Source organism: Phoca vitulina, unplaced genomic scaffold (assembly GCF_004348235.1).
Source record: "Phoca vitulina isolate PV1807 unplaced genomic scaffold, GSC_HSeal_1.0 scaffold68, whole genome shotgun sequence".
Lineage (NCBI taxonomy): Eukaryota > Metazoa > Chordata > Mammalia > Carnivora > Phocidae > Phoca > Phoca vitulina.
The window spans coordinates 3,125,123-3,151,030 of NW_022589771.1; the positions used below are offsets into that span (position 1 = coordinate 3,125,123).

The following is a 25,908-nucleotide window of genomic DNA, read 5'->3' on the forward strand; positions in this document are numbered from 1 at the left end:
GAGGTGGTGGGTGTGGTGGTGGTGATGGTGAAGGAGATAGTGGAGGTAGTAATTATGGTGGTGGAGGTGATGATGGTGATGATGACGGTGGTGATAATGGTAGAGGTGATGGAGGGGGTGGATGTGGTGGTGGTGATGGTGAAAGAGATAGTGGAGGTGGTGATGGTGGTGGTGAAGGTGTTGATGGTGGTAATGGTGGTGGTGATGGTGTTGGTGATGCTGGAGGTGATGGAGGTGGTGGATGTGGTGGTGGTGATGGTGAAGGAGAGAGTGGATGTGGTGATGGTAGAGGTGATAGTGGAGCTGATGATGGTGGTGGTAAGTGTGGAGTAAATGAGTAAATCTGGTTGCCAGTGTTCTGGGAACAAGTCAGGAAGGGGGATAGAAAGGTCTTCAAGATGTGGACTTCTCAGATAGATCTCTTGTCCTGGCTCTGGTTCCCCATCTCAGCTGGCCTCGTGACCAAGAGGTCAGAGTCCCTCTGGTTCAACATCTGCAGACTCTAAACCTGCTTATTTAGGAGTGGGCAGTCGCCTGCCATCCAGGGACGAGGAGGGAATCTAAATCTGCTTCTCATTCCCCCACATCCCTTCTTATAAGAAATTAGTCTTAGATTTTTTCTAATTATTTTCTAATTATTTTTCTAATTATTACTCAACAGTTTCCTTTTCTGCCTCTAAAATTTGTGGACATTCTTTTTTTGCAGTAACCTCTCACCTGTTTTTTTTTGTCCTTGTAAGTTTATCCTTTAAAATAGTTTTTATTGTCATGTAGTGGAGTCCTGAGAAGAAGCCAAGGCAAATATCTGCATTCATTTTCCCATAATAACTAGAAACTGCCTGGCATTTTCAATGACCCCAATATTCTCAAAAAGTAAGTATCATGGGCACGTGGGTGGCTCAGTTGGTTAAGTGTCTGCCTTGGGCTCAGGTCATGATCCCAGAGTCCTGGTCGAGCCCCGCATCAGGTTCCCTGCTCAGCGGGAAGTCTGCTTCTCCCTCTCCCTCTGCTCCTCTCTCCACTCATGCTCTCTCTCTCTCTCTCAAATAAATAAATAAAATCTTTTTAAAAAAGTATCATTCTCTATTCTATTAAGTCCTTTCCATATGTCAGTTAATTCTATCTAATTTATTTCTCAGTTACATAATGAAATGAAATGTTTAATTTGTGGTTGTCTTCTTAAAAACATAATACTGAGATGTAATTCAGACATCACAAAATTCACTCACCAAAAGTATGCAATTAATGGCTTTTTAGTATAGTCACAGATTTGTGCAACCATCACCATGACCTACTTCCAAAACATTTTCACCAGTCACCCCCCAAAAAATCCAGCACCCCTTAGCTATTACACCCCACCCCCCAATCTTTTTTTTTTAATTTTATTATGTTATGTTAGTCACCATACAATACATCATTAGTTTTTGATGTAGTGATCCACGATCCATTGTTTTCGTATAACACCCAGTGCTCCATGCAGTACGTGCCCTCCTTAATACCCATCACCGGGCTAACCAATCCTCCTTCCCCCCTCCCCTCTAAAACCCTGTTTGTTTCTCAGGTCCATAGTCTCTCATGGTTCATCTCTCCCTCCAATTCCCCCCGCCCATTTTTCCCTTCCTTCTCTTAATGTCCTCCATGTTATTCCTTATGTTCCACAAATAAGTGAAACCATATGATAATTGATTTTCTCTGCTTGACTTATTTCACTTAGCATAATCTCCTCCACTCCCATCCATGTTGATGTAAAAGTTGGGTATTCATCTTTTCTGATGGCTGAGTAATATTCCATTGTATATATGGACCACATCTTCTTTATCCATTCATCTGTTGAAGGGCATCTCGGCTCTTTCCACAGTTTGGCTATTGCGGACATTGCTGCTATGAACATTGGGGTGCATATGGCCCTTCTTTTCACTACATCTATGTCTTTGCCACCCCCCAATCTAACCATTCTCCCAACCCTAAGGAACTACTGATATACTTTCTTTTATATAGACTTTCCTCTTCTCGGCATTTTCTACAAATGGAATCACACAACATTTTGTTCTTTCTGCCTGGCTTCTTTAACTTAGCATAATGTTGTCAAGGTCATTCATTTTCTAGTATGATCAGGACTTCTTTCCTTTTTATGCAGAATAATATTCTATTGTATGGATAGACCACATTTTATTTATCCACCTACCAGTTGATGAATACTTGAGTTGTTTTCATTTTGGGGCTATTATGAGTAATGCCGTTATGACCATTTGTGTATCTTTTGCTTAATTTTATTTTAAATGGTACTATTTTCTATTATAGGCTGCTGTGCAGTAGAATCATTTGTATAGTTTTAAAAATTCAGCTGCCTGAGTTCTACTTCAGACCTGAATTACTGGGGAGAGGCCCGAGGATCTTCATTTTTAAAAGTTCTTTGGTTGATTCTGATGCACACTTCTGTTTAGCAACCACTAAACTAGGGACTCATTTAAATATTCATGTATGTGCCTGTCTAAAATGAATGTGATACCATATTTGCTTTAGGTAAAAAATTCAAACGTTACAGAGCAACCGTAAAGTCACTTTGCTTTCTTCCCTCCCTGGGGACCATCAACATTGCTGCAGGATTACGAGGTTCTTGTCTCACCTTCAGAGAAAGAAAAAGCTCTTTAAAGTGAGAGTGGTCCCAAATGGGTTGCCACTGAGGGTTTTTAGTGGCAGTTTTTCATTGAAAACTTGACCAGGAAGCTTGTGGCCTTGAGATTCTCACGCCATCTTGGTTTGAACAAGGACTATTGATAACATCCTTAATGACTTACTTCTTTGAGGTCTGGTCATTTTCTATGATTACAATGTAGCCGCCAAAGAAAAATATTCCCTCACTTCTGGGGCCAAGTGGTCCGGTCTATTCCCTTATCTCTTGTTCACTCTGGCTTAGCTTCTGCCGCCAGGAATAGTCTCAGAGCCCAGCCAGGGGCCCTCTACCTCTCCCTGCCTAGACCTTAACCCCTTCCTTACTCAACATCATGAATTAAAAAAAACTCGATATAAAACTATATATATAAACTGTATATTTATCTCCACAAGCAATGTATATGTTGCTTTGTAATTTTAATGCCTGATTGGTATCACATTTTTAAGAATGTTTTATAGCTGGCCCTTAAAAAACAACATTAGGCTTTGAGACATATCCATACTAATATATATAAATTTGTTTCAGCCTCTGCTAAGTTTTATCTTATCCCATTTAAAAAATATCTAATTTCAGTTTTTATATCCTGTCCTGATCTGTGCCTAAGTCCTGTCATATTGCATGAAATTCTCTTTAACTAGTGGAAGAAAGGGCTGGCCATGGAATTACAAAATCCAGCCTAGAGAGAGCTAAGAGACTGTCCAGTCCAGATTCTTCTCTTCCCAGAGGAGGGGCTTGAAGTCCACAGGATTTACATGATTTCTGCAGATACTCCACTAATTAGCAGCACAGACTGTTCTAGAACCTCTGGTATTGTCAGCATTGCTTGGATTTATAGGTGTTTATGCATGCACACGTGGGGAAAGTTCCTTCAAGTGTCCTTTGGGAAGACAGACACTTGATGATTTATGGAAATGATACTATTTGTCACAGTGTCATTTTGTAGTAAACAACATCGTGGATAAGTATCAGCAAGGAAATTAATCTCACCCTAAAAATAGACACTCTTGACAATTACATAGAAAATGTATGCTATAAAATGATATTAAGTGTCATACACAGCATTTTTGCTTTTGGAATATTGTTCTTGTCTAAGGCAGGCTATAGGGGCCAAGTCTGAGGCCAGTTTTCCCCAAGAGGGCTTTGCTAGTAAGCACCGGCTCCATGAATATGCAACTTTAGTTCTTTAAACCCATCTGGTCCTATCTGATTAAATGAGCATCCTTGTTAATAGCACACTCCAGGCAAGGCTTTGGTTGCATACCCAGTTTCCACTTATGTCCTGGCAACAAGGAATACATATCCTTATGGAACCTAGACAAATAACTATATTGCCTTGAAACACAGAAAGACTTAAGAATTTTCCAGTTCTGAAGGGGTCAGGCAGAGAGACTATCACTTACAAATGTGTCATTTCAATGTACAAAAATAGAGTCTGCTACATTGTTGTGATTTATAAAAAGCTTAAGAGGAAAGACAGAGGGCTTCCTTATATAGCCAGAAAATAGGACATTAAAATAATATCAACAGTATTCCAAACAAAAACTATACTCATCCTTCCCGATTCATTGAGTTCTATGTAATTAATTCTTGTTCTGCTGGATCTGGGGTCGGTAGCCTCATGAACCCATCTGCTTCCCAGCTAGAGTTCTGGAAATCCTGACTCAGTCCACTGGTATGGCCTCAATATCTTTAAGTGTTGCCATCAGAGGCCTATACTGCAAAGTACCTGGCATATAATCCTTTCCTGAGGGGCTCTGGGTCATCCTATGTGGAAGGCGAAGCAGTCTGGCTTGTACTGGACTGTGAAAGCTTTCAGGGAAGCAGCAGAATAAAACAAGCTGAGAAAAATATCTGTCAATGACAAAAGACTTAAAATAACTGTGGCTAATTTTTTAACTGATAATTTTCAAAGGTGAAAGACTTTATGCGGATTATAACAAGAATAATGCACCTGATATGAAAATGTGGTTGTTTCTGTGGCATGCGAAACAAAATAATAAATTGAGTCCAAAAAGTTTTAGACAAAATATCTATAAACATAATCACTAAGCCTGTTTTCAAAGATAGCAAACATTATATCTTATTTGTAAAAAAAAGGATGAATAGAGGAAAACTCTTGATATAACATAATTATCCAGAAACATGCTACACCATGAATATACCAAGCATATGTCCCATGAAAGATACCATGAATGCCAAGCACATTCTCACCATATATGGTAGGAATATATCAAGAATAGCAAGTAAGGAGAGTCAGTAAGTCTGGACTAGGTCCTAAACACCTATATATTAATACAACTATATGAGTAGGTGATGGGAATCCCTAGGTGAAAACTACTGTTCTAGAACATGCTAGATTGAGATGAGAAAAGTAAAGATATGATCAAGTTAACATTTAAAGCAAATTACTGAAGTTATGATTGATAACCTATACTGTGATTGTCAAATGTGAGGCAAGGAAGCATGAGGATCAATGTCTTTTTAAAATTTTATTTATTCATTTGAAAGAGAGAGAGAGAGAGAGGCAGAAGGAGAAGGAGAGAGAGAAAGAGAGAAGATCTCCCGTAGACTCCCTGCTGATGCACGGAGCCCAAGGAGCCCGTCTTGGGGCTGGATCCCATGACCCGTGAGATCATGACCTGAGCCAAACCGAGAGAGACTTAACCGACTGAGCCACCTAGGTGCTCAGGATCAATATCTTTTATACATTATTTTGGTCAGGGGCATATTATTAAGATATCAATGGCAAACATCTACTCATATATGTAATTAGATTTCCTCTGGCTGATAGAATTGAGGAAATGCCCACGTTAGAGCATTATGTTTGCAGAACGCTGTGGGGGTGACTACTGGGTGTCAGAATCTCTACATTCCAGGGAGCACCGTCCTTCTCACCGCAGCCGTCCCGGGAAGTTCTAACGTTCCCAACAGCAACGCCGCAGACATAGCTCAGAAGGCTTCTTTCCCATCCCCCTGGGGGAGTCATGCTGCAACCTCTTGGAAGGCGGATTTGCTCTTTGGACACATCCAAGTCTGATGAAGGGTGCACAGATGATCTAACTGCATCATGGAAATTTGGGCCCCGATTACTGCGTGATGAAAAGTTTTGATACTCATTTTCTGGTGTGATTAGTGAGCGCCTGTTGAAAGCAATTTTGAGTAATGGCAAAAATATCTAGGAAGTGCAGCATTTCCCAGTAACCTGCGGGAGGAAGACCAGCCGAGCAGCTGACCCCAGCGCCTTCCACGGAAGGGGCGTGAATGAGGAAGCCAGAGGAGACCTGGAGAAACAGTTCAGGGGCGCTGTAAGAGGGCCGAGTCTGGAGCACGAGCACCTGTCTGGGATCTGCTCATTTGAAACTGCAAGCTGAACAACAGACAGGGGACACGGGTGAGGCCCGATCGTTGTTCCGCGAGCTCAACAGGAGCAAACGCATCAAACATGAACTCAAACGCAGCGAAGTAGAAACCCTGCATGAAAGCCAGGAGTCTGGAGTTTGGACACGGGAGACCTGACATGTGAATAACATGTTCCAGAAAGAACAGAAGGCCTGAAGGACGAGAAGGAATAAGTATAGAGATAGGGGAGGGCCTTCCGCTTGAAGATGCTGCGGCCTCTTGTCTCACGACCGTGTAGGAGAACCCAGCGGAGCTGTCTGAGGGCCAGAAACTAGGGAAGAACGCTCGGAAGATGGGAGGCAATAGGCCTGAATTGAAGGGGGGAACTAAGGCCCAGGCCCTGCCCAGGTGGGAGTGGCTCCCAGCGCTCTCCCCGCCCCCAGGAGGTGTGTTCCAGCCACAGGAGGGCCCGGGGTAGGGGCTGGGGTGCTGTGGAGCAGCCTGGAGGGTGGAGCGCTCTCCCCCACCTGCATCCTGCCCTCAGCCCCGCAGCGGGCAGTGGTCAGCGGTCAGCAGAGCTGCCTGTCCCTGGGCGGGGCGGGGTGTGAGCTGGGGGGCGGGGGGCAGGTGGGCCCCGAGCGGCTCCTCCCCAGAGGGTCGGGGAGAAGGGTGGATGCTGGCAGTCGGCCCCAACCCGGGCTGCAGGTCAGGAGCCCCGGGGAGCTGTTAATGCTGTAGGATGCCAGGACTGCCTCCAAGATCAGTTAAGCCAAAATCTCTGGAAGGGGAGCTTCCAGATGAATTTAATGTGCCGCTAGGGTTGAGAGCCACTTCTGTAAAGGAAAAGACTGTAATAATAGTGACATCAAGAATTTTAAACTATATTGGAAAAATCCAGGAGTTGTGGAAGGGCATATGTGAAAAAGGACTTAGGTGAAACTATCCATATGGATGGGGAATATGGAGAAAAGGAAATTCAGGTGTTCTGAAGGTCTCATTTTAATTGGAGGAAGGCAGGTAAGCCATTTTGATGGGGATCTTATGTATTATAGAATTGTGATATATTAATAGAGAACTTTACATTTTATGAGTAGGAAACTAAGCAGCAGTGAAATAAACCATTTCAGAACATTTAGATGAACAAGGTAGAGGGCAGAGCTGAAGAAGACAGAATGGAGAGACGTGAGCCAGCAAAATAAGGAAAGGAATAGCGTGGGAGAAGACAGATGAATAATGAATAATGAATTAATATGACAGAAGGAATTGAACTAACTACATTAGTTGTTCTAATAAATTTGAAAAGGCTGAAAGTTCCTGGCCACCCACCCAGCCCCGCAAAAAGAAGGAAAACAGAAGAAAAAGGACAGTCAGTTTGGATTCTTGCATAGCTGTTCCACAGCTGATGAGAGAGGGGTGTTCAGATCTCCAACTAGGATTGTGAGTTGTCTCCTCCTCCCTCTAATCCTGCCAATTTATGCTTTGTATAGTTTAAAACTCTATGGTTGGGCACATTCATACTGATGAGTTTTAGGACTTCCTAATGGATTGACATTTTTATCGTTACCAGAAGTCTCTCTCTTTTTTTTTAGAGAGAGAGAGAGAGAGAGAGGGCGAGCATGAGTGGAGGGGGGGGAGGGGCGGAGGGAGAGGAAGAGAGAGAATTCCCCCATGCCCAGCACAGAGCCTGATGCAGGGCTCGATCTCACCACCCTGAGATCACGACCTGGGCTGAAATCAAGAGCCTGACACTTAACCGACTAATCCACCCAGGTGTCCCCTGGTGTCACCTTTTTAGTCTCTGGTAATACTCTTTGTCTTTCTCTCTTTCCATCATGATATTAACAAACCCACTCCAGACTTCTGCTTACCATTTGCCTGGTGTATCTTTTACTATCTTTCACTTTCAACCTACCTGTGCTTTTATTTTTATGCTGTGTCTTTGCAGATAACGTAGAATTGGCTCCTCTGCATTTTCATTCAGTCTGACAATCCCTGTGGTCAGTTGTACCAGTTAGTCCATTAACTTTTAAGTAATCATTGAATTGATTTTGTTTAGATTTATTATTATTAATTTTATTATTTGTTTTTCTCTTTATCCCCTTCCTTTTATTCCTTTGTTCGATGCTATGTTGTTTTCTTTTAGGTTGAGTGTATTTTAGGATTCCCTCTCTATCTATTGGATTTTTAGCCTCACCTCTTTGAACTATTTTATAGTGGGTTGCTCTAGTGATTGTAGTGTGTGGTCTTAGTGTTTCACAGTTTAGAGTTAGTATTGCGCTGAATATATTTTTTTAAGATTTTATTTGAGAGAGAGAGAGCAAGAGAGATAATGAGTGGGGGGAGGGGCAGAGGGAGAAGCAGACTCCCAGCCGAGCAGGGAGCCTGACATGGGGCTCCATCCCAGGCCCCTGGGATCATGACCTGAGCTAAAGGCAGATGCTTAACCGACTGAGCCACCCAGGCATCCCAGTCTTATGTATTTTACAGAAAGAGGAAAAAGAATCTTTTCTGTTTACCCAGATATTTAAAAAAGATTCTGATGCTTTTTATTCTTTCTGAAGAATCAAGTTTCCATCTAGTGCCATTTCTCTTTGGCCCAAAGAACTTACTTTAGCCTTGTACATTGTTCTGTAGTGCATGTTTGCTGGCAGGAAGTTCTCTTAGTGTTCGTTTATCTGAAGCTGTCTTGGCTTTCATTCAGGAATGTTTTTGTTGAGCATAGAATTCTTAGTTGATTGTTATTCTTTCAACACTTTAAATGTGTTTTTTGATTCTGTCTTGTGGTCTCTATACTTCTGATGAGACCTGAGGATTCTTTGAATCCTTGTTCCCTGTATGCAATATGTAATTTTTCTCTGGCCCCTTTGAAGATGTTCTCTTTGGCTTTGGTGTTCAGCCATTTGATTGTGTTGTGCCTAAGCATGGTTTTCTTTGTATTTATCTTTATTGGGGTTTGCTGAGATTCTAGAATCTGTAAAAATATGTCTTTCACCAAATTTAGGAAAATTTCAGCCATTATATTTTCAAATATAATTTCTGCTCCATTTACTCTCATTTCTCCTTCTGGAATTCCAATTACATATATGTCAAACCTTTTGTTATTATTTCATACTTCCCTGAGGCTTTGTTCACTTAAAAAAAAATCTTGTTTCTGTCTGATCTTCAAATTAGATTATTTCTATTATTAATTATTTATTTATTAGAGAGAGAGTGCAAGCAGGGAGGGGCAAAGGGAGGAGAGAGAGAGGAATCTTAAGCAGGCTCCACACTCAGCATGGAGCCCAACGCAGGGCTTGATCTCATGACCCTGAGATCATGAGCTAAGCTAAAACCAAGAGTCACACTCAGCCAACTGAGTCACCCAGGTGCCCCTAGATGATTTCTATTGAGCTATCTTTATGTTCATGTATTTTTTCCTCTGTCATCTTCATTCTGCATTCTGCATCCTGTCTAGTGAGTTTTTTACTTCAGATACTTTTTTCAGTTCTAGAATGTTCTATGTGTTCAATTTTTATAGTTTTTATTTCTCTACTGATGAACAATTTCCAATTGTTTCATCATTGCAAGCATATTTTCCTTTACTTCTTTGAGAATGAGTGTAATGATTGTCTTGAAATCCTTGTCTGCTAATTCCAACATCTGGGTCCTTTCAGAGATTGTTTCCATTTATTGTTTTTTCTCTTGAGGATGGGTCATATTTTCCTTGTTCTTTATATGTCAAGTATTTTGGGTTGTGTCTTAGATGTAGTGAATGTTGGGTTGTGCAGACTGTATTTTGTTCCATTCCTCTGAAAAATATTGACTTTTTTTTATTAATAGACATTTACTTTGTGGGACTCAAACTGCAAACTCTATGTAGCAGCTAGTGAGCAGCTCAAATCTCAGCTGAGTTATTTGTTCTTTAGCTGAACCAGTCCCATGCATGGGTGGTTGGGGGCTTAGCTGGAGATTTTGGCAGAATTCATAAGCAGAATTTGGGGCTCCCTCTCTCTTGTCCAGGATTCTGTCCTCATTTCCTGGTAGCTATGGTTGCCCCAAGTTCTGTTTCCTGATTCTTCAGGCAAAAACGCCTGAGTTTTCTGTTGTGGTTTTATCTCCCCCCATAAGATTTGCTTATTCTCAGACTTAAGCCCCCAAAACAGTAACTCACTCAGTGCCATTGTCATCTTTCTTTTTTAAAAACCATCTTAGCCATTTCTAAGTGTATAGTTCAGTAATGTTAAGTATATTCATATTGTTGTGCAAAAGATCTCTAGAACTTTTTCACTTTGCAAAACTAAAACTCTGTACTCACCCAACTCCCAATTTCCTCCTTTCCCCAGTCCCTGGTAACCAACATTTTACTTTCTGTTTCTATAAATTTGATTATTTTAGATATCTCATATAAGTAGAATCAAACAACATTTGTCTTTTTGTGAGTGCCTTATTTCATTTGGCTAGCATAATGCAATCAAGATTCATCTGTGTTGTGGTATGAGACAGGATAATTTTTCTTTTTAAGGCTGAATAATATTCCATTGTATGTATATACAGTATTTTGTTCATTCATTCATTCATGGACATTTGGATTGTTTCTGCTTCTTGGCTATTGTGAATAATGCTGCAATGAACATGGATGTGCAAATAATTCTTTATCTGTCAAATGTCAAGTCCCTCTTGAATCTTTTTGCTTTGGCTCATTTTCCTCTTATTTTTTCTTTTCTTTGGCTTTCTTATTTGTTTGTTTGTTTTTCAGATAAGCCCCATCCAACATGGGGCTTAAACTCACAACCCTAGATCACAATCAGAACCTAGTACTGACTGAGCCAGCCAGGTGTTTCTTTTTTTAAATTCAGAATTTGTAGTCATTATCTGTTGGAAGGTTGGGTTCAAAAGGAGATTCCTTGGCTATAATGGAATTGGAGTTGATAGTAAAATTGGATTTTAACAAAGATGAGCCATATGTTAATTATGAGAACATAATGGGCGCCTGGGTGGCTCAGTTGGTTGAGCGACTGCCTTCGGCTCAGGTCATGATCCTGGAGTCCTGGGATCGAGTCCTGCATCGGGCTCCCTGCTCAGCGGGGAGTCTGCTTCTCCCTCTGACCCTCCCCCCTCTCATGCTCTCTCTATCTCATTCTCTCTCTCAAATAAATAAATAAAATCTTTTAAAAAAAAATTATGAGAACATAATAAAACAATCATTTAAAGAAAAATTGAAATAAAGGGATGAGTATACAGCAGGCATATACAAACAACAAAAAAGCTGGAGTGGCATTAATGATATCAGATAAAGAGGAATTCAAGACCAAAAGCATTAACTAAGTGACAAGGTATTATATAATGAAAAATGATAAAAATCTGTGAAGAAAATACAGTAGTCATGAATCTTTATGGATCATGCTACATAGCAATCAAATACATAAATCAAAAACTCCTAGAAATACAATGAAAACTTGTGAAAAACATATCTTTTAATAGATACATTGTACTTATTACTTATCAGGTACTATTTTAAGCACACACAAATATAATTAGAAACTTAATAGATGTATATAGGATATACATATGCATACACACAAGAATAACAATATATTAGATAGATATTGATAAAATATATTCTTCCCTTGAACTTATTAAAACAATTTCCACAGCTATCATATACTTGGTCACAAAGAAAACCTTCATAAATTTCAAAAGGGGATGATTTTACAGACTATATTCTTATCCCAAATACAGAATTACAATCTGAAAGAAAAATATCATAGAAACTTGAGAAATAAATATATACCATTTCAAATAACCTCATATCCAGAAGAAAATAAAACTGATATTATAGGGGCACCTGGATGGCTCAGTCAGTTAAATGTCTGATTCTTGGTTTCAGCTCAGGTTATGATCTCAGGGTCATGAGTTCTAGTACTGTAACGGGCTCCATGCTGGGCATGGCTGTTTTTAAAAAAAGGGGGGAGGATTGTGCAAGCATTTGGTTTCCTGGTGCCCCTAAAATAAATATTCAGTTTAAATAATTAACAACAGGAAAACAAAATAAAAATGTAGGCAGTATGAACCAATAAAAAGAAAAGCCAAAATCAATTAAATACAAATGAGGGAGAAAGTATGTGTCTTTGGGCATATGTACATGCATATGTACATATATGTATATGATTTGAATAAATGTAATTTGAATACATATATATGTAATTTGATTATATATAATTTTAACAGAGAAATGAAATAGATGAAACCCCTGACCAGTTGATATATTACTTAGAATACTTTCAGTTTTACTTAGATCAATTCCTATTATAAGCACAGAGGGGAAAAGTCTAAATAAAATGTTAGCAAACTATATAATGCAAAGCAGAGTTTATTCTATTAACATAATTAGTTACATGAACTGATTAATGGAGTAAACCCATATGATTGCTTCCATAAATACCAAGGAGATATTTGATACAGTTCTTCAGACATTCCTAGTTAAATTTAAAATGGATTAAAATATAAATAGGAGGAAACTAATTAAACATGATAAAAACCAATTATCAAAAGGCAGCTGTGTCACAATGAATCATGACATGTTGAATCATTTCTATTACAATTGGAGGCAAGATAGGCAAGCCTGTAATCACTATATTATTAAACTTTGTTTTAGAAGCTGTAGTTATTATAGTCATGTAGGAAAGTAAAATGTATCATGTATATGTAATACATGTGAAATTTAAAAATTATTTGTATGTGATGTAATTGTACACCTAGAAATCTCAAGACACTCCAATAAAATCTATTAGAATTAATAAGAGTTTATGTCGTCTCTACGACCCAGCAATTGCACTACTGGGTATTTACCCCAAAGATACAAATGTAGGGATCCGAAGGGGTACGTGCACCCCGATGTTTATAGCAGCAATGTCCACAATAGCCAAACTGTGGAAAGAGCCAAGATGTCCATCGACAGATGAATGGATAAAGAAGATGTGGTCCATATATACAATGGAATATTATTCAGCCATCAAAAGGAATGAAATCTTACCATTTGCAACCACGTGGATGGAACTGGAGGGTATTATGCTGAGCGAAATAAGTCAACCAGAGAAAGACATGTATCATATGACCTCACTGATATGAGGAATTCTTAATCTCAGGAAACAAACTGAGGGTTGCTGGAGTGGTGGGGGGTGGGAGGGATGGGGTGGCTGGGTGATAGACATTGGGGAGGGTATGAGCTATGGTGAGTGCTGTGAATTGTGCAAGACTGTTGAATCACAGACCTGTACCTCTGAAACAAATAATACATTATATGTTAAAAAAAAAGAGATAGCAGGAAGGGAAAAATGAAGGTGGGGGAATCGGAGGGGGAGACGAACCAGGAGAGATTATAGACTCTGAGAAACAAACTGAGGGTTCTAGAGGGGAGGGGGTTGGGGGGATGGGTTAGTGATGGGTATTAAAGAGGGCACGTACTGAATGGAGCACTGGGTGTTATACGCAAACAATGAATCATGGAACACTACATCAAAAACTAATGATGTAATGTATGGTGATTAATATAACATAATAAAAAAAATAAAGAGTTTATGACATTTCTGGATAAAAGAAAAACATAAAAATTAGTAGCTTTTGTATCAACAATGATGGATAGGAAGTTAAAATGTAAAAATCAAATCTCATTCACAAGGGTGATAAAAATCCATAAAGTATTGAGGAATAAATTTATCAAGAAGCATATAGGTCTTCATATTATAAAGAACATAATTGTATTCTGAAGGACTCCCACAAATACTAGAGTAATAGAGAGACCTACAATGTGTCTGGATAGGATGACTTCACAATAAGAAGTGAAAATTTTCTAAACTAATAAATATGTTTAATGCTATTTTATTTTTTAAAGATTTATTTATTTATTTTAGAGAGAAAGAAAGCACAAGTGGGAGGGGCAGAGAGAGAGGGAGAGAGAATCTCAAGCAGACTCCATCCTGAGCATGGAGCCCCATACAGGGCTTGATCTCACAATCCTGAGATCATGATTTGAGCCAAAACCAAGAGTCAGATGCTTAACCAACTGTGCCACCCAGGCGCCCCTATTTAATGTTATTTTAACCAAAAGCTTATTTTTAAAAATTTGACACTAGGAAAAATGACCTTAAAATTTATTGGAATAATAAATGTCTGAGGAGAGCCAAGAAAATTTTATTTTTTATTTTTTTAAAAAGATTTTGTTTATTTATTTGACAGAGAGAGAGACAGCGAGAGAGGGAACACAAGCAGGGGGAGTGGGAGAGGGAGAAGCAGGCTTCCCGTGGAGCAGGGAGCCCTAAGCAGGGCTCGATCCCAGGACCCTGGGATCATGACCTGAGCTGAAGGCAGACGCTTAACCACTGAGCCATTCAGGCACCCCGAGCCAAGAAAATTTTAAAAAAGACTTTATGTAGCAACTTGCCTTTCTGAATATTAAAATTCATATTAAAAGCTACACTGGTAAAAGCAGTATGTTGGCATGGGAACTGATAAATATATTCATGGATATGTCTATATATTCATATATAAAATAGTGTATTAATAGATCCAAGTATATACATAAAACTTAATAAATGACAAAAACATCTTAATTAAATGGGAAAATGATGGTATATAAATAGTACAGACATACTTTGCTGTTTATCTGGATGAAAACAGAGCCCTAGAGGGATTAAGGCTCTGGATGTTCATAACTAATATAAATTAACAGCACTGAATTTCAGAGAATAAAAATTAGATAAATTTATTTTTATAAAATGCTAAAAACTGAAAAACACAAAATTTATAATAATTTATAGACTAAAAATAAAAGTTGTAACCTGACAAATAGCCAATATTTCTATTATATAAATAACCTCTAAAAATTGACAATAAAAGACAAACAACTCAAGTAAAAAGGGGCAAAACATATGAAGGCAAGTATGTGGACAGGAACATAAGTGGCTAAAACTCATGGAAAATATGCTTTTCTCTTCTAGTAATTAGGAAAATGAAAAGAAAAACAAAATTACATATTCTCCCCAACACGTTGGCAGAGATAAAAAAGAGCAATCATCTTTATTGGTCATGAGGTTATATAAAGGAAAAGAGGACATTCATTTATTTACTATGGAATATGAATTACAGTTTATTTTTTTGGCAAGAAATCTAATAAAAAAACCATCATTTTATTCAGCTTAATATAGTGTTGTTTATAGAAGTACAAACATATAAATTCTGAAAAACCATCAGCTGGGAAATATTTGAATAAATTATATATTTAATATTCAGCAGGTATTTAAAAAATGAGGTTAGAAACATCTGAATTAACTTGGGCAAATGTCCATGATACATTAAGCTAAAAAATCAAGTTGTGCCCTGTGTTCCCATGTCTATTTAAAAAAACACAAAAATAAAACAAAAATAGCAACCAACCAAAAACAAAAAAAACCAAAAAACCACCAAACCAGCCTGTATGTATGTATTAGGATAGATTTAGGTACATATCAAAATTTTAATATTGATTATCATAGGAGCAGGGCACTAGACGGTGTGTCTATGGTTTAACTGCCTTTGTAATAAAAGTAACTGATCTCCCCCTAATTTTATTGAGATATAATTTACATGTAACACTGTATTAGTTTCAGGTGTACAACGTAAGGATCTGATGTATGTATATATTGTGAAATGATTACTGTAATAAGTGGACATCCATCACCTCACACTGTTACAAAATTTTTTCTTATGATGAGAAAAATAGCTTAATATTTTAGAAGGTTGGCAACTGTGGATAAGTCCAAAGAGCATAAAGTAGGAGGTGTAGACCTAATCCCACCCCTAACTTGCAATGTGACACTTTCTGCCTTGATCTTCTCATCTCTCATGTGTGAGTGGTTGTAACCACCCTACTGGTCAGGCTACAGTGTTGTAAAGATAAAATGAGGGATGAAGACAAACATAATTTGAATAGTTGAAAGATGTTGAAATGCAAGCTATTATTCTTAAGAAAATTCTCAAACATTCTCAATTTATATGATGCAGGTGACAAAATCATCTGAGGAAGCATCTTCCCTTCCCAATGGCGATGTAGTGGGAGAGGTACAGGGCAGCACAGAGGTAAGAGTTAGTATCTTGAACCATCTTCCCCCAGACTAGCTTCCTCAGAATGTCTACTTGGTTCTCATTTTTCTGTCATTCTACTTTACATAGATAGAATATCTATCTATCTATCTATCTATCTATCTATCTATCTATCTATCATCTATCATCCATCCACCCACCCATCATCATTCCATCTATTTATTCTCTATGTATCTTTGTATCTATCATCATCCATCATCCATCCATTTATTCTCTACGTATCTATGTATCTATCATCATCCACCATCCACCATCCATCCATCATCCATCCGTCCATCCATCATCCATCCATCATTCAACTATTATCCATCCATCATCCATCCATCCATCATCCACCCATCCATCATCCACCCATCATCCATCCATCCATCCATCATCATCCATCTATCCATCTATTTCTTCACTATCTATCTATCCTCTATTATCTTTTCTTACTCTCTAAAATTATAAAGCCTGCCTCCACTCAAGCAACAGAAAACAAACACTGCCTAAATATCAAATCCTTTGGAGTTCTCTTCATAAGCCTTAAATGGGTGAATTATAGCTCCTTATTAGTGCATTTATTTCTCTACCATGCACATACATGACTCAGATCTATTGACTTACAACAGCAGGTCCAATGAGCAATATAGGGGGTTGGTGATTCTATACACTAGTAGCGAAGTGACCTAATAAATAGGAAATCTATGATTGCTTTTTTTTATATATTGTGTATCCAAATAAAAAAAACATAGCATGTGTGGTTTGGTTTTTCCTTGAAAGCTTATCTAATGTTAATGATACTGTGGGTTTCCGTTATGACCAGGGAACAGAGAAGACTGAAGAGAGTGGAGAAAATGAGGCACAAAAAGAGGACAATGAAGATGTGGGCAATCTCGCTGAATCTCAAGAGAAGAATGTGAGTGTTTGTTTTTTGTACCATAGTTTCACTGGATTCAGGTCGAGAAGCATTAAAGCACCTCCAGGTGCCAGGAATCTTCCTGGGCACACTGAAGTGAGCATGGAAGCCAGGAGCTGAGGGTTCAGCCAGGGACGAAGCAGGGGGAAGTGTTCACTACTGTGGTCAAGGCAGGTTGAGGACTAAAAGGAAGCCAAAGGACCCTGAACCCAGGCCTGGAGGGACAGGCTAGACAAGGCTTTAATAATCTGTAATTGTGTTGTTAGGGTTAGGTTAGGTTCAAGTTCTTCATAAAACAAGGGACCTTATCCCTTGGTCATGAGTAATGATGGATTCCCAGCAAATGCCCACCAAGAGCACTGCTTACTGGGGACACAGAGGTAATGGAGTGGGACATTTTGTGGGAAGCCAACAGGAGCTGGGGATAGAGCAGAGGCCTCGGGGAGGGAAACCCACACTCAATTCAGATCCAATCATGGGAATATCAGCTGCTCCAAGGCCTGTGATCTAATTCTAAAGGGGTCCCAATTCAGGGGCCCCAGAATAAAGGGCAGGGGGAATATGGGAGGGCAGGGGAGACTGTAGTTCTACAGTGGCCAAGCTGAGAGAATGGGGGATCAGATGGGCCACTTAGTGAAGGAATTCTGAAAATGTAACTGGGAAGCCAGGTAAGGGGAGACGGTGGTGCACAGGGAGCTGAGCGGGTGGGGCTGCGGGCATCGGGCTGAGCCTCCCCTAGAGTTTCAGTGATCGTAATGCGTTGGGCCATTTGTAACAAAGACTGTTTACTGAACCATGATGGTTTGCATTTTTACCTATTTATGATTCTTTTTACCTATTTATTGATTCCAGGAGAGGGTGTAGACATCTGTTAAGATAGTTGGACTCTCATTCCCAGCAGATGGAATGTGGTTAGGAAGGGCCCCGGGGACACGTGCTATGGGCATGTTGGGGTGGGCATGGGCATCAGCTGGTCTGTATTATAAGGAATTTAAATCTGGAGGAGCCAGGGCAATAAATTCCTCATATTTAAAGATTGCTATCCCAAAGTGCTGATAATTTAAGACTCTTTGAAGTCTTTAGTTTGGAAGAAAGACAAGATCTTTAATCCTGACCTAGAAGTTAGATGGAGTTTCATGGCAGGCTGTATCATTCAGAAATAATAAATTTTAAATTAAATATAGTGGCAATTTCATTACCCTGTCATTTAAAAATCCATGTTTTTATAATGCAGACTTTACAGGAATTGCCTAGTGCCTTCTTATAGTATTATCGATTTATATTTTTTGAAATCCAGTTTGCTTCCTGTAAGACAGACAAAGATAAGAAACATTACACCCCAATCCCTTTCTCCTGGGGACTGAGAGGAAAGTAAATTTTCATAACTACAGCAAAGATGGGTCTGCTTCCTCTTCTCAGCTGCTGTTCAGAGAGGTGGTAAGCCATCAGGCCCGGGGTTCTCTTCGTTAGTATTTTTTTTTTTTTAATTGAGAACGCTTTACAAAGTAAATTATAGTCCTATAAATCCTGATAGGAATGAAAAAAAATCATTTTTGTTATTTTTGCCTGGGCTCTGATGAAGATATGACTAAGTAAAAGACATTTTAATTTTAGAGGAATGTATTATTCACATTAATGATCAAAGTCATTTTCAACTCTTTAATAATATTTGTTCTACATAAAGATAGATTCTGACCTTTTCCTATTTGACAAGTGATCCATGCTCTTTGACTTACTTTAATTCAGTTATATAAGAAAGAAACCCCATGATTTGTCAGTAGGATTACAAATGACATAGTAACATGATTAGCTTTGAGATTGAATATATAGGAAAATGGATTGAAATTTGAAAAGGAGATGAAAATATCTGATATTTTGAATGGTTGCATTTTGTACTTAAAGAACCTCCCATCTGCTTAAATGGTTTTTAGGTTTGTTCTTATTTTATTTATTTATTTATTTATTTATTTATTTATTTATTTATTTATTTATTTTTAAAGATTTATTTATTTGAGAGAGAGAGGGAGAGAGCAAGTGCACAGCAGCAGGGGCGGAGGGAGAGAATCTCAAGCAGACTCCCCGCTGAGCATGGAGTCCAACGTGGGACTCCACCTCATGACCCTGAGATCATGATCTGAACTGAAATCAAGAGTCGGACGCTCAACTGACTGAGCCACCCAGGTGCCCCTTGGGTTTGGTTTTCAAGGTTAAGATGGGACGGCCACCTAGGCTGTCATCACACCTTTCGGCCCGTGGTGCACTCAGGCTTAGATAGGCTAATTTGTAACAAAGAGAGAAGCCAATTAGATTTCTGTGTTTTACTTCTTTAAACACTGATTTTCAAAGTACTAGACACATCCTGCTGGGTTCTCCTAGATCTTACAGCTCAGATCAATCCAGTGCTTTTTAGATAAACTCTGGCCCTGTTGAAAACTGACTGGAGGAGATTTCGTGGGGTCTTACCTTGTGCTCCTCCTGGCCCCTTGTATTTGAACAGCGGGGCTCCCCCCTGCTCCGTGGAGAATAGAAGGAATACAGTATCTGTGGGCCGCCATCTGGTTCCTAAGCCATGTGGCAAGAATGTCAGCTTCCTTTATTTGTCTAACAGCATGATATCTGCTTCACGCCTCCACCTCATGCTGGCAGGACCTTCCGTCAGGGTGAGGGGCTGACGGGCGCTGGCCCCTCGGCTGAGTCAGGCCCTCGGCCTCTGACGGAGCACAGCTGCTGCCCCTGGGTTCAGTGTCCCCCCCTTCTGCCCCTCTGTCTCCAGTCTGGCTGCTTCCATCAAGACAACTCCAAGCCTAAGCTCCAAGCCCCCCCTTTTTTTAGGGACTGTCTAGCTTCATTGCCTCTCCTAGCTAGCCCAGAATCTTTAAAGCAAGGCCTCTCCTTTCTTCCCTGGGAGCCCAGAACACCCACCAATCTGTGGCTCTCTTCTTGGAGCGTGGGAGGGGCAGTAACTCTACTCCCTGTCTCCAGTGTTGTGTGCCGAGGAGAACAACACATAATTCATATCCTGGTATTCAGCCACACTAGGTCTGAGAAGGAGTCCAAACGTACTTTCACCTTTCATTGTGAAATGATGACAGACTTACAGGGACGTCGTTCAGAGCCCTGTGTGCCCGTCACGTGGCGGCGCCCCGTGCTGAGGTCTCCGGTAGCCACGGTACAGTGTGGAAACCAGAACGTGCCCCCGCCACCTCTCTATCAAACAGACTGCAGAGCTCAGTGTGCACCATTATTTCAGACCTTCCATTTGTGTGTTAGGGACAGTTTTCGAGTGTACAGTGGTAGCCACGGCCGCTGGCGGCTGGTCGCGGTACACGGAGGGATGAGGCAGCTAAGTAATGTCTGGGCGTGGGCTTGTTCGTCTAGCTATTGCACATGCTCACTCAGGACGTACTTGATGCCTTTTTATTTTATTTTATTTATTTATTTTTTAACGATTTTACTTATTTATTTGAGGGAGAGAGACACAGAGAGAGTGCAACCATGAGCTGGGGGAGCAGCAGAGGGAGAGGGAGAAGCAGGCTCCCAGCTGAGCAGGGAGCCCGATGTGGGGCTCGATCCTGGGACTCCAGGATCATGACCTGAACCAAAGGCAGACGCTTAACCGACTGAGCCACCCAGGCGCCCCTTTGATGCCATTTTAATGGCCAGAAATATTTATCTAAGAATATCACTCTTGATTTAAAAGCAAATCAGAGGTGGAGACAGAAACCATCACCTCCTGTAATGAAACAGACCTCCCCGACCACCAGCCCAAGCGTCATGGCTCTCAAACACCAGATGCCAAGATGCATCTTACCCACATGCTGGCGGGTTGGGGGGAATTTGGGAGGCAGGACGGTGAACACTGGGGAGACTGTTCATTCATGCCTGAGAAGACCTCCTATGTTGCTCCAGACCCCAGTAGAGAGGGGACTTTGTGGTCACCTTCCCTGCTGACCCGGGAGGGACAGGGAGCTAGGGAGGAGTGGCGGGCTTGTGAATGGTACCTGAGGAGGAAGGGAAGGAAGCAGAAGGTCACTTCAGCTCCAGGGCACACTCTGAGGAGGGCCTGCAGACTGGGGGCTTCGTGAGAACTTTATGGGAGACTGGACAGGTTGCAGCTTTGTGTTTGGTTTCCACTGAGGTGAAATTATTTTAAGTTGTGCTCCTTGCCAACTCAGTGGTCCTCTCCAAAACCTCTTAAGACCTTGGCTTGACTGACTACATGATTATGGCTTGTAAAGCCCACTCAGCTTCCTCCAAAACCGGTCCTGAGGAAAGTTGCTTTCTCAAGGGACAGACGTTGGTTTAGGTCTTTGAGGAGCTGGTGAGTCTCAGGCTGGGTCCCTGCAGTGGCAGCAGACAGAGAGAACTCTGCCCTTGTCCCTGAGATTTCCAGCCATTCGGAGGCCATCTGCCCTCCTCAGGTCACTCTGGGCTGGCCCTCGGCTTCCTTCCACACCAGCCACCTGTCCTGTCCAGCCACTGCCTGGCACTCACCACAGCTGACACCTGTCCCTCCTCCTGGCCACTTTCCGTCTCTGCGGCCTGCCTCGCTGCCCAAGTTCCCAACCAGGATAGCTACCGGGGAAGGTTCTAAGACTACCTACTTCAGACGCTTCCCCTGACTAACGTTATTATAGGAGCAACAAGGTAAAATGATTTTAAGTTGTAGCTTTGTCAAGTGAATGATGCATAGCCTGTCCTAAGATTTGCAAGAGCTTAGCTCAACTGACCATGTGATCATAATGATCTTAAAAAACAGAACAAAACCTTTTTGCTGGTATAATTATTTGCCAACCATAAAGGTCCATCTCAAGAATTGAATATGGAGGACTTTTAAGGTTCTGTCCAATTCTGATATTTTATAATTCTGTGAGCTAAGGATGGAAGTTTAAGTTCTATTTCCATAATATATCCCCCCCTCCTCCTATGAGGGATTCGAGGCAGAAGTCGCAAATATAAATGCATCCATTCAACATGTTATTGACAGCTTGTCTGCCCCCTGCCAGGCAGGATTCCGGGGGCTGGGGACAGAGCAATGAAAAAGACAGAGTCCCTGCTCCCACAGAGCTTATGTTCCAGGACAGCTGGTGATGGTAACATCCCGGGTTCTTCAAAGCATACTTGATTTTTTTTTTTTTTGCGGCTAAGTATTTCTATAAATACTCTGGGCAATTACTTTCCCCATTTAATGTCTCTTTTAAGAAATTAAGGTCAATTCAGTGCAAGACTGTGGAATCACAGATCTGTACCTCTGAAACAAATAATGCAATATATGTTAAGAAAAAAAAAAGAAGAAGATAGCAGGAGGGGAAGAATGAAGTGGGGTAATCGGAGGGGGAGACGAACCATGAGAGACGATGGACTCTGAGAAACAAACTGAGGGTTCTAGAGGGGAGGGGGTGGGAGGATGGGTTAGCCTGGTGATGGGTATTGAGGAGGGCACGTTCTGCATGGAGCACTGGGTGTTGTGCACAAACAATGAATCATGGAACACTGTATCTAAAACTAATGATGTAATGTATGGTGATTAACATAACAATAAAAAATTAAAAAAAAAGAAATAAAGGTCAATTCAGATATTGATAGAGAGTCCTCGGTCCCTTGGTCATTGCTCCTGGCTGACCTTTCAAAGCTGAGACTTGCGCTGATTCCTGTGGGACCCCCTGCCGTCCTCCAGCCTTGCTCTAAGGATAGCCCCATTTTTAGCAGTGTATTTCTTGTTAGTGCATTTGCTTCTGAATACTGTTCATACAGATAATTGAACTTAGAAAAATGTGAAACTCTATGTAGCTGATAATTCTCTGTTGCATATTTTAATTTGATCTCATGTGGATAAGAGGGACATTAATGTTCTTTGAGGTCCAAACAGTTACTAGCAGAGTGTATGTTCATTTATCTGGTTACTTAGCACATTTATTGAGCTTATACCTCGGTTCCAGACAGTGGCTGGATCCTGGAGATCCAAAAATGAATAAAGACACATGTCATGCCCCAAGGAGGACACAGACCAGTCAGGGAGACAGATAAATGATGGTCATGGGAGCAGGTGAGGGGTCCCATAACTCAGCCTTATGGGTCAGGAATGTCTTCCTTGAAAATGTCATTCTAAGCAGAGTCCTAGAAGGTGTGGCAGATGTGAGAAAGTGGCATGTGGTCCATATGGCTGAAATAAAGAATGGTGAGGGACGTGGCGGGGTGAGGGTAAGCCGGGGCCCGATTGTGATGGCCTTGCAGCCATCCTAAGGATAATGGATGAAAGTTTCTTGAAAAGATGGAAGTTTTTCAACACGAGGGAAGCATGGTAAGGTGTGTTGTGTTCTGGAACAATATCCCTGGCCACAGTATGGGTTAGAGATAAGGAAGACTAGGTGCTGTGCCCTGGGTGAGAGGAGCTGGGTGTCATGGAGGGGAGGGCCCAGGCGCGGGCCGGATCAGGCAGTCCTAGAAAGGTACACTCAACACATGGCTGAGAAACCAACAAGTGCAGGCCTCTCTTTTCTTGGACATTATTTTAGCACTGAAACTTGGTGTGTTGCCAGGGTGTAAGGATTAGTTTAGAGATTCCCCACGCTGGGCAGACTTATGGGGCTGACTCGGCCTGGCCAGCTGCAGCAGCGTTTTAGGTTCTGTATTTTCTCTGCCAACCTCAGAAATCTGAGCGTATGCTTCCGGAACTGGCCGAGAACATGGGGCTGCACTGGGGGATGTGGTGGGTCCTTATCACATGCCTTCCATGATTTTGCCTTTTCTGTTCCTTATCTTGAGACAGCATGGTAGGTAGAGTAGGAAGGGCACTAAATCAGGAACCTTGAAGTCAGTCCCGATTGTGTTGCTTACTTGTCCTCTGATCTTCGGCAAATTACTTAACTCTGTGGCCTCGGTGACCTCATCTGTCCAAAGGCAGGATGGAGTGAGAGGCTATGGGAATGTGAGATTGCTTTCAACTCTCCCAGGGCAGGATTCCGTGAGCTCTCTGCCCGAGTCGGAAGGCATGAGGAATTTTTAGGGACTGCTTCCTCTACTTAATTAAAGTGATTCTAGTACACTGGCCCCCAGACACTTATCATGGGGCCATTTTGGGAAGGGCTAGAAAAATTCTTGTTTCCTTGCATTTGTAGGAGATACGGCCTGTTCCTACTACTTTGATCCAGGGAAACAGAAATTCTAGTGGGTTGGCACAGTGGAGACCTATTTGAATTTGGGATGGCCTCACCCTCTCCTACCTTGCAAATTTCTTTCTTTAACCAGAAATCATTATTTAAATACTAAATGCTTCAGAAATGTTATTATTTTATTTTGATGGAGGATAAGTTTTTGACCTACTCTTATTTACTGGTTCAAAGCTGAAGGAAAGGCAGACTTATAAGGACATAAAGTCAGAAAAGACATAATTTTGTTCAAATTTTCTAATTGCTTGGCATGTATGGTCTGAATTTTCCTAGATGGTGCTATAGATCTGCAGTATTCTTTGGATATAGACAGAATTAAACATGTAATTAGGCAGTATTACTAATGAATTATATTTTCTCAAGAGTAAGAGTGGTGGAAAAATGGCTCTAATCTCATTCTAAGGGCTTCAAATATAACACATGAAATAAGTAGACATCGCTTAGTTATCATGTCTTTGTTATTTATATATTATATCAATACATTAATGTCTTTCATTTTGATGAAAATTTATCATAGTTTAATTTTTAAATATATTTGTAAAGATTTTACTTATTTTAGAGAGACAGAGGGAAATAGAGTGTGAGTGGGGGGAGGGGCAGAGGGAGAGAGAGAATCTCAAGCTGACTCAGTGATCAGCATGCAGCGCCCGAGGTGGGACTTGATTCCACGACGCCGAGATCATGACTGAGCCAACCAGGTGCCCTTCTTTGCTTAATTTTTAGATTCAACTTAAAACTTACGTGAATTCATATGTTTTTTTTAAATTTCTATTTATGGACCTACGGAAGAAGCAGGAGAGACAGCGACAGAAGAGGTAGTAGCATATTCAACCCTGGTGCTTAATAGAATCATCTTTTAGGTCAGAGAATTGTGGCTGCAGCCACCTTCTCCTTGTTCTTCATGACATGAAGAAGCTGGTGCAGCCTACATCCCAGAAAGTCCTCCTTTAGCCTGCTGAGAAGGGAACTATAGCCAGTCAGAGGTAGATTCATCAGAGAGAGGTGGATGGAGACATAGGGCGGGCGGCGCCCCTCCCGGAGCCTCCCGTGGTGCAGGTGGGGTCTGCGGAGTCGGGCGGGACCACGTCTGCTTCCGTCTTCCCCTCCCCGTCCTGCACAGTGCGCACAGTTAACGCGGTTTGCGTGGTGCTTGGCGGTGCTGTTTCGATTGCCTCTTACTCACCTGGTTGGTGAGGGAAGGATTGCCTTCCTGTGTTTGTGGGGATGGCCGACACGCAGCCCCTGACGCCGGGCAGATGTGACTGACGGCAGTTGATGACATATTCCCAAAGCCCAGGGATGAGGACATCAGCACGGTGCAGGGACACAGGGCTGCACTCGGGACAGTGTGAGCAGTCGGGGGGTGGGAGGCAGGCTTTGTGGTATCGAGAGGGCGGCGTGTGCCCTGGTTCACAGGGAGGATGTGATTGGCTTGTTGGGATGATTCCAGGGGACAGGGAGGCAGTGTGCCTGGGTCCTTGGTGAAGCGGGCTGCTTGGGTGGGAGACCTAATCTGTGGGAGTTTTGGCCAGTGCCTAGGCCATTTCCGGCCTTCCAGATTTTACCAGATGTCAAGATAGCACGTAATATCGAGTCAATTTTAGACGTTGCACTACAGCTGTGTATCATAGAAGTTTACACATGCAGCTCATCATGAAGTGTCTGGAAGATACGTGACATTAGGAAGCCATAACATGGCTCTAGTGGGAACC

At 41.3% G+C, this 25,908-nt stretch overlaps 1 protein-coding gene across 2 annotated transcripts in view; it reads left to right on the forward strand.

Moving 5' to 3' along the window:
- Positions 1-25,908, forward strand: part of LOC116624551 (SH3 domain-binding glutamic acid-rich protein-like) — a 64,796-nt gene that overhangs the window by 30,717 nt on the left and 8,171 nt on the right. For both annotated transcript variants that reach the window (XM_032392579.1, XM_032392580.1), the window contains exons 4-5: positions 16,031-16,105; positions 16,935-17,027. In XM_032392579.1, coding sequence (XP_032248470.1) covers positions 16,031-16,105; positions 16,935-17,027 — 168 coding nt within the window. The remainder of the gene's footprint in view (positions 1-16,030; positions 16,106-16,934; positions 17,028-25,908) is intronic.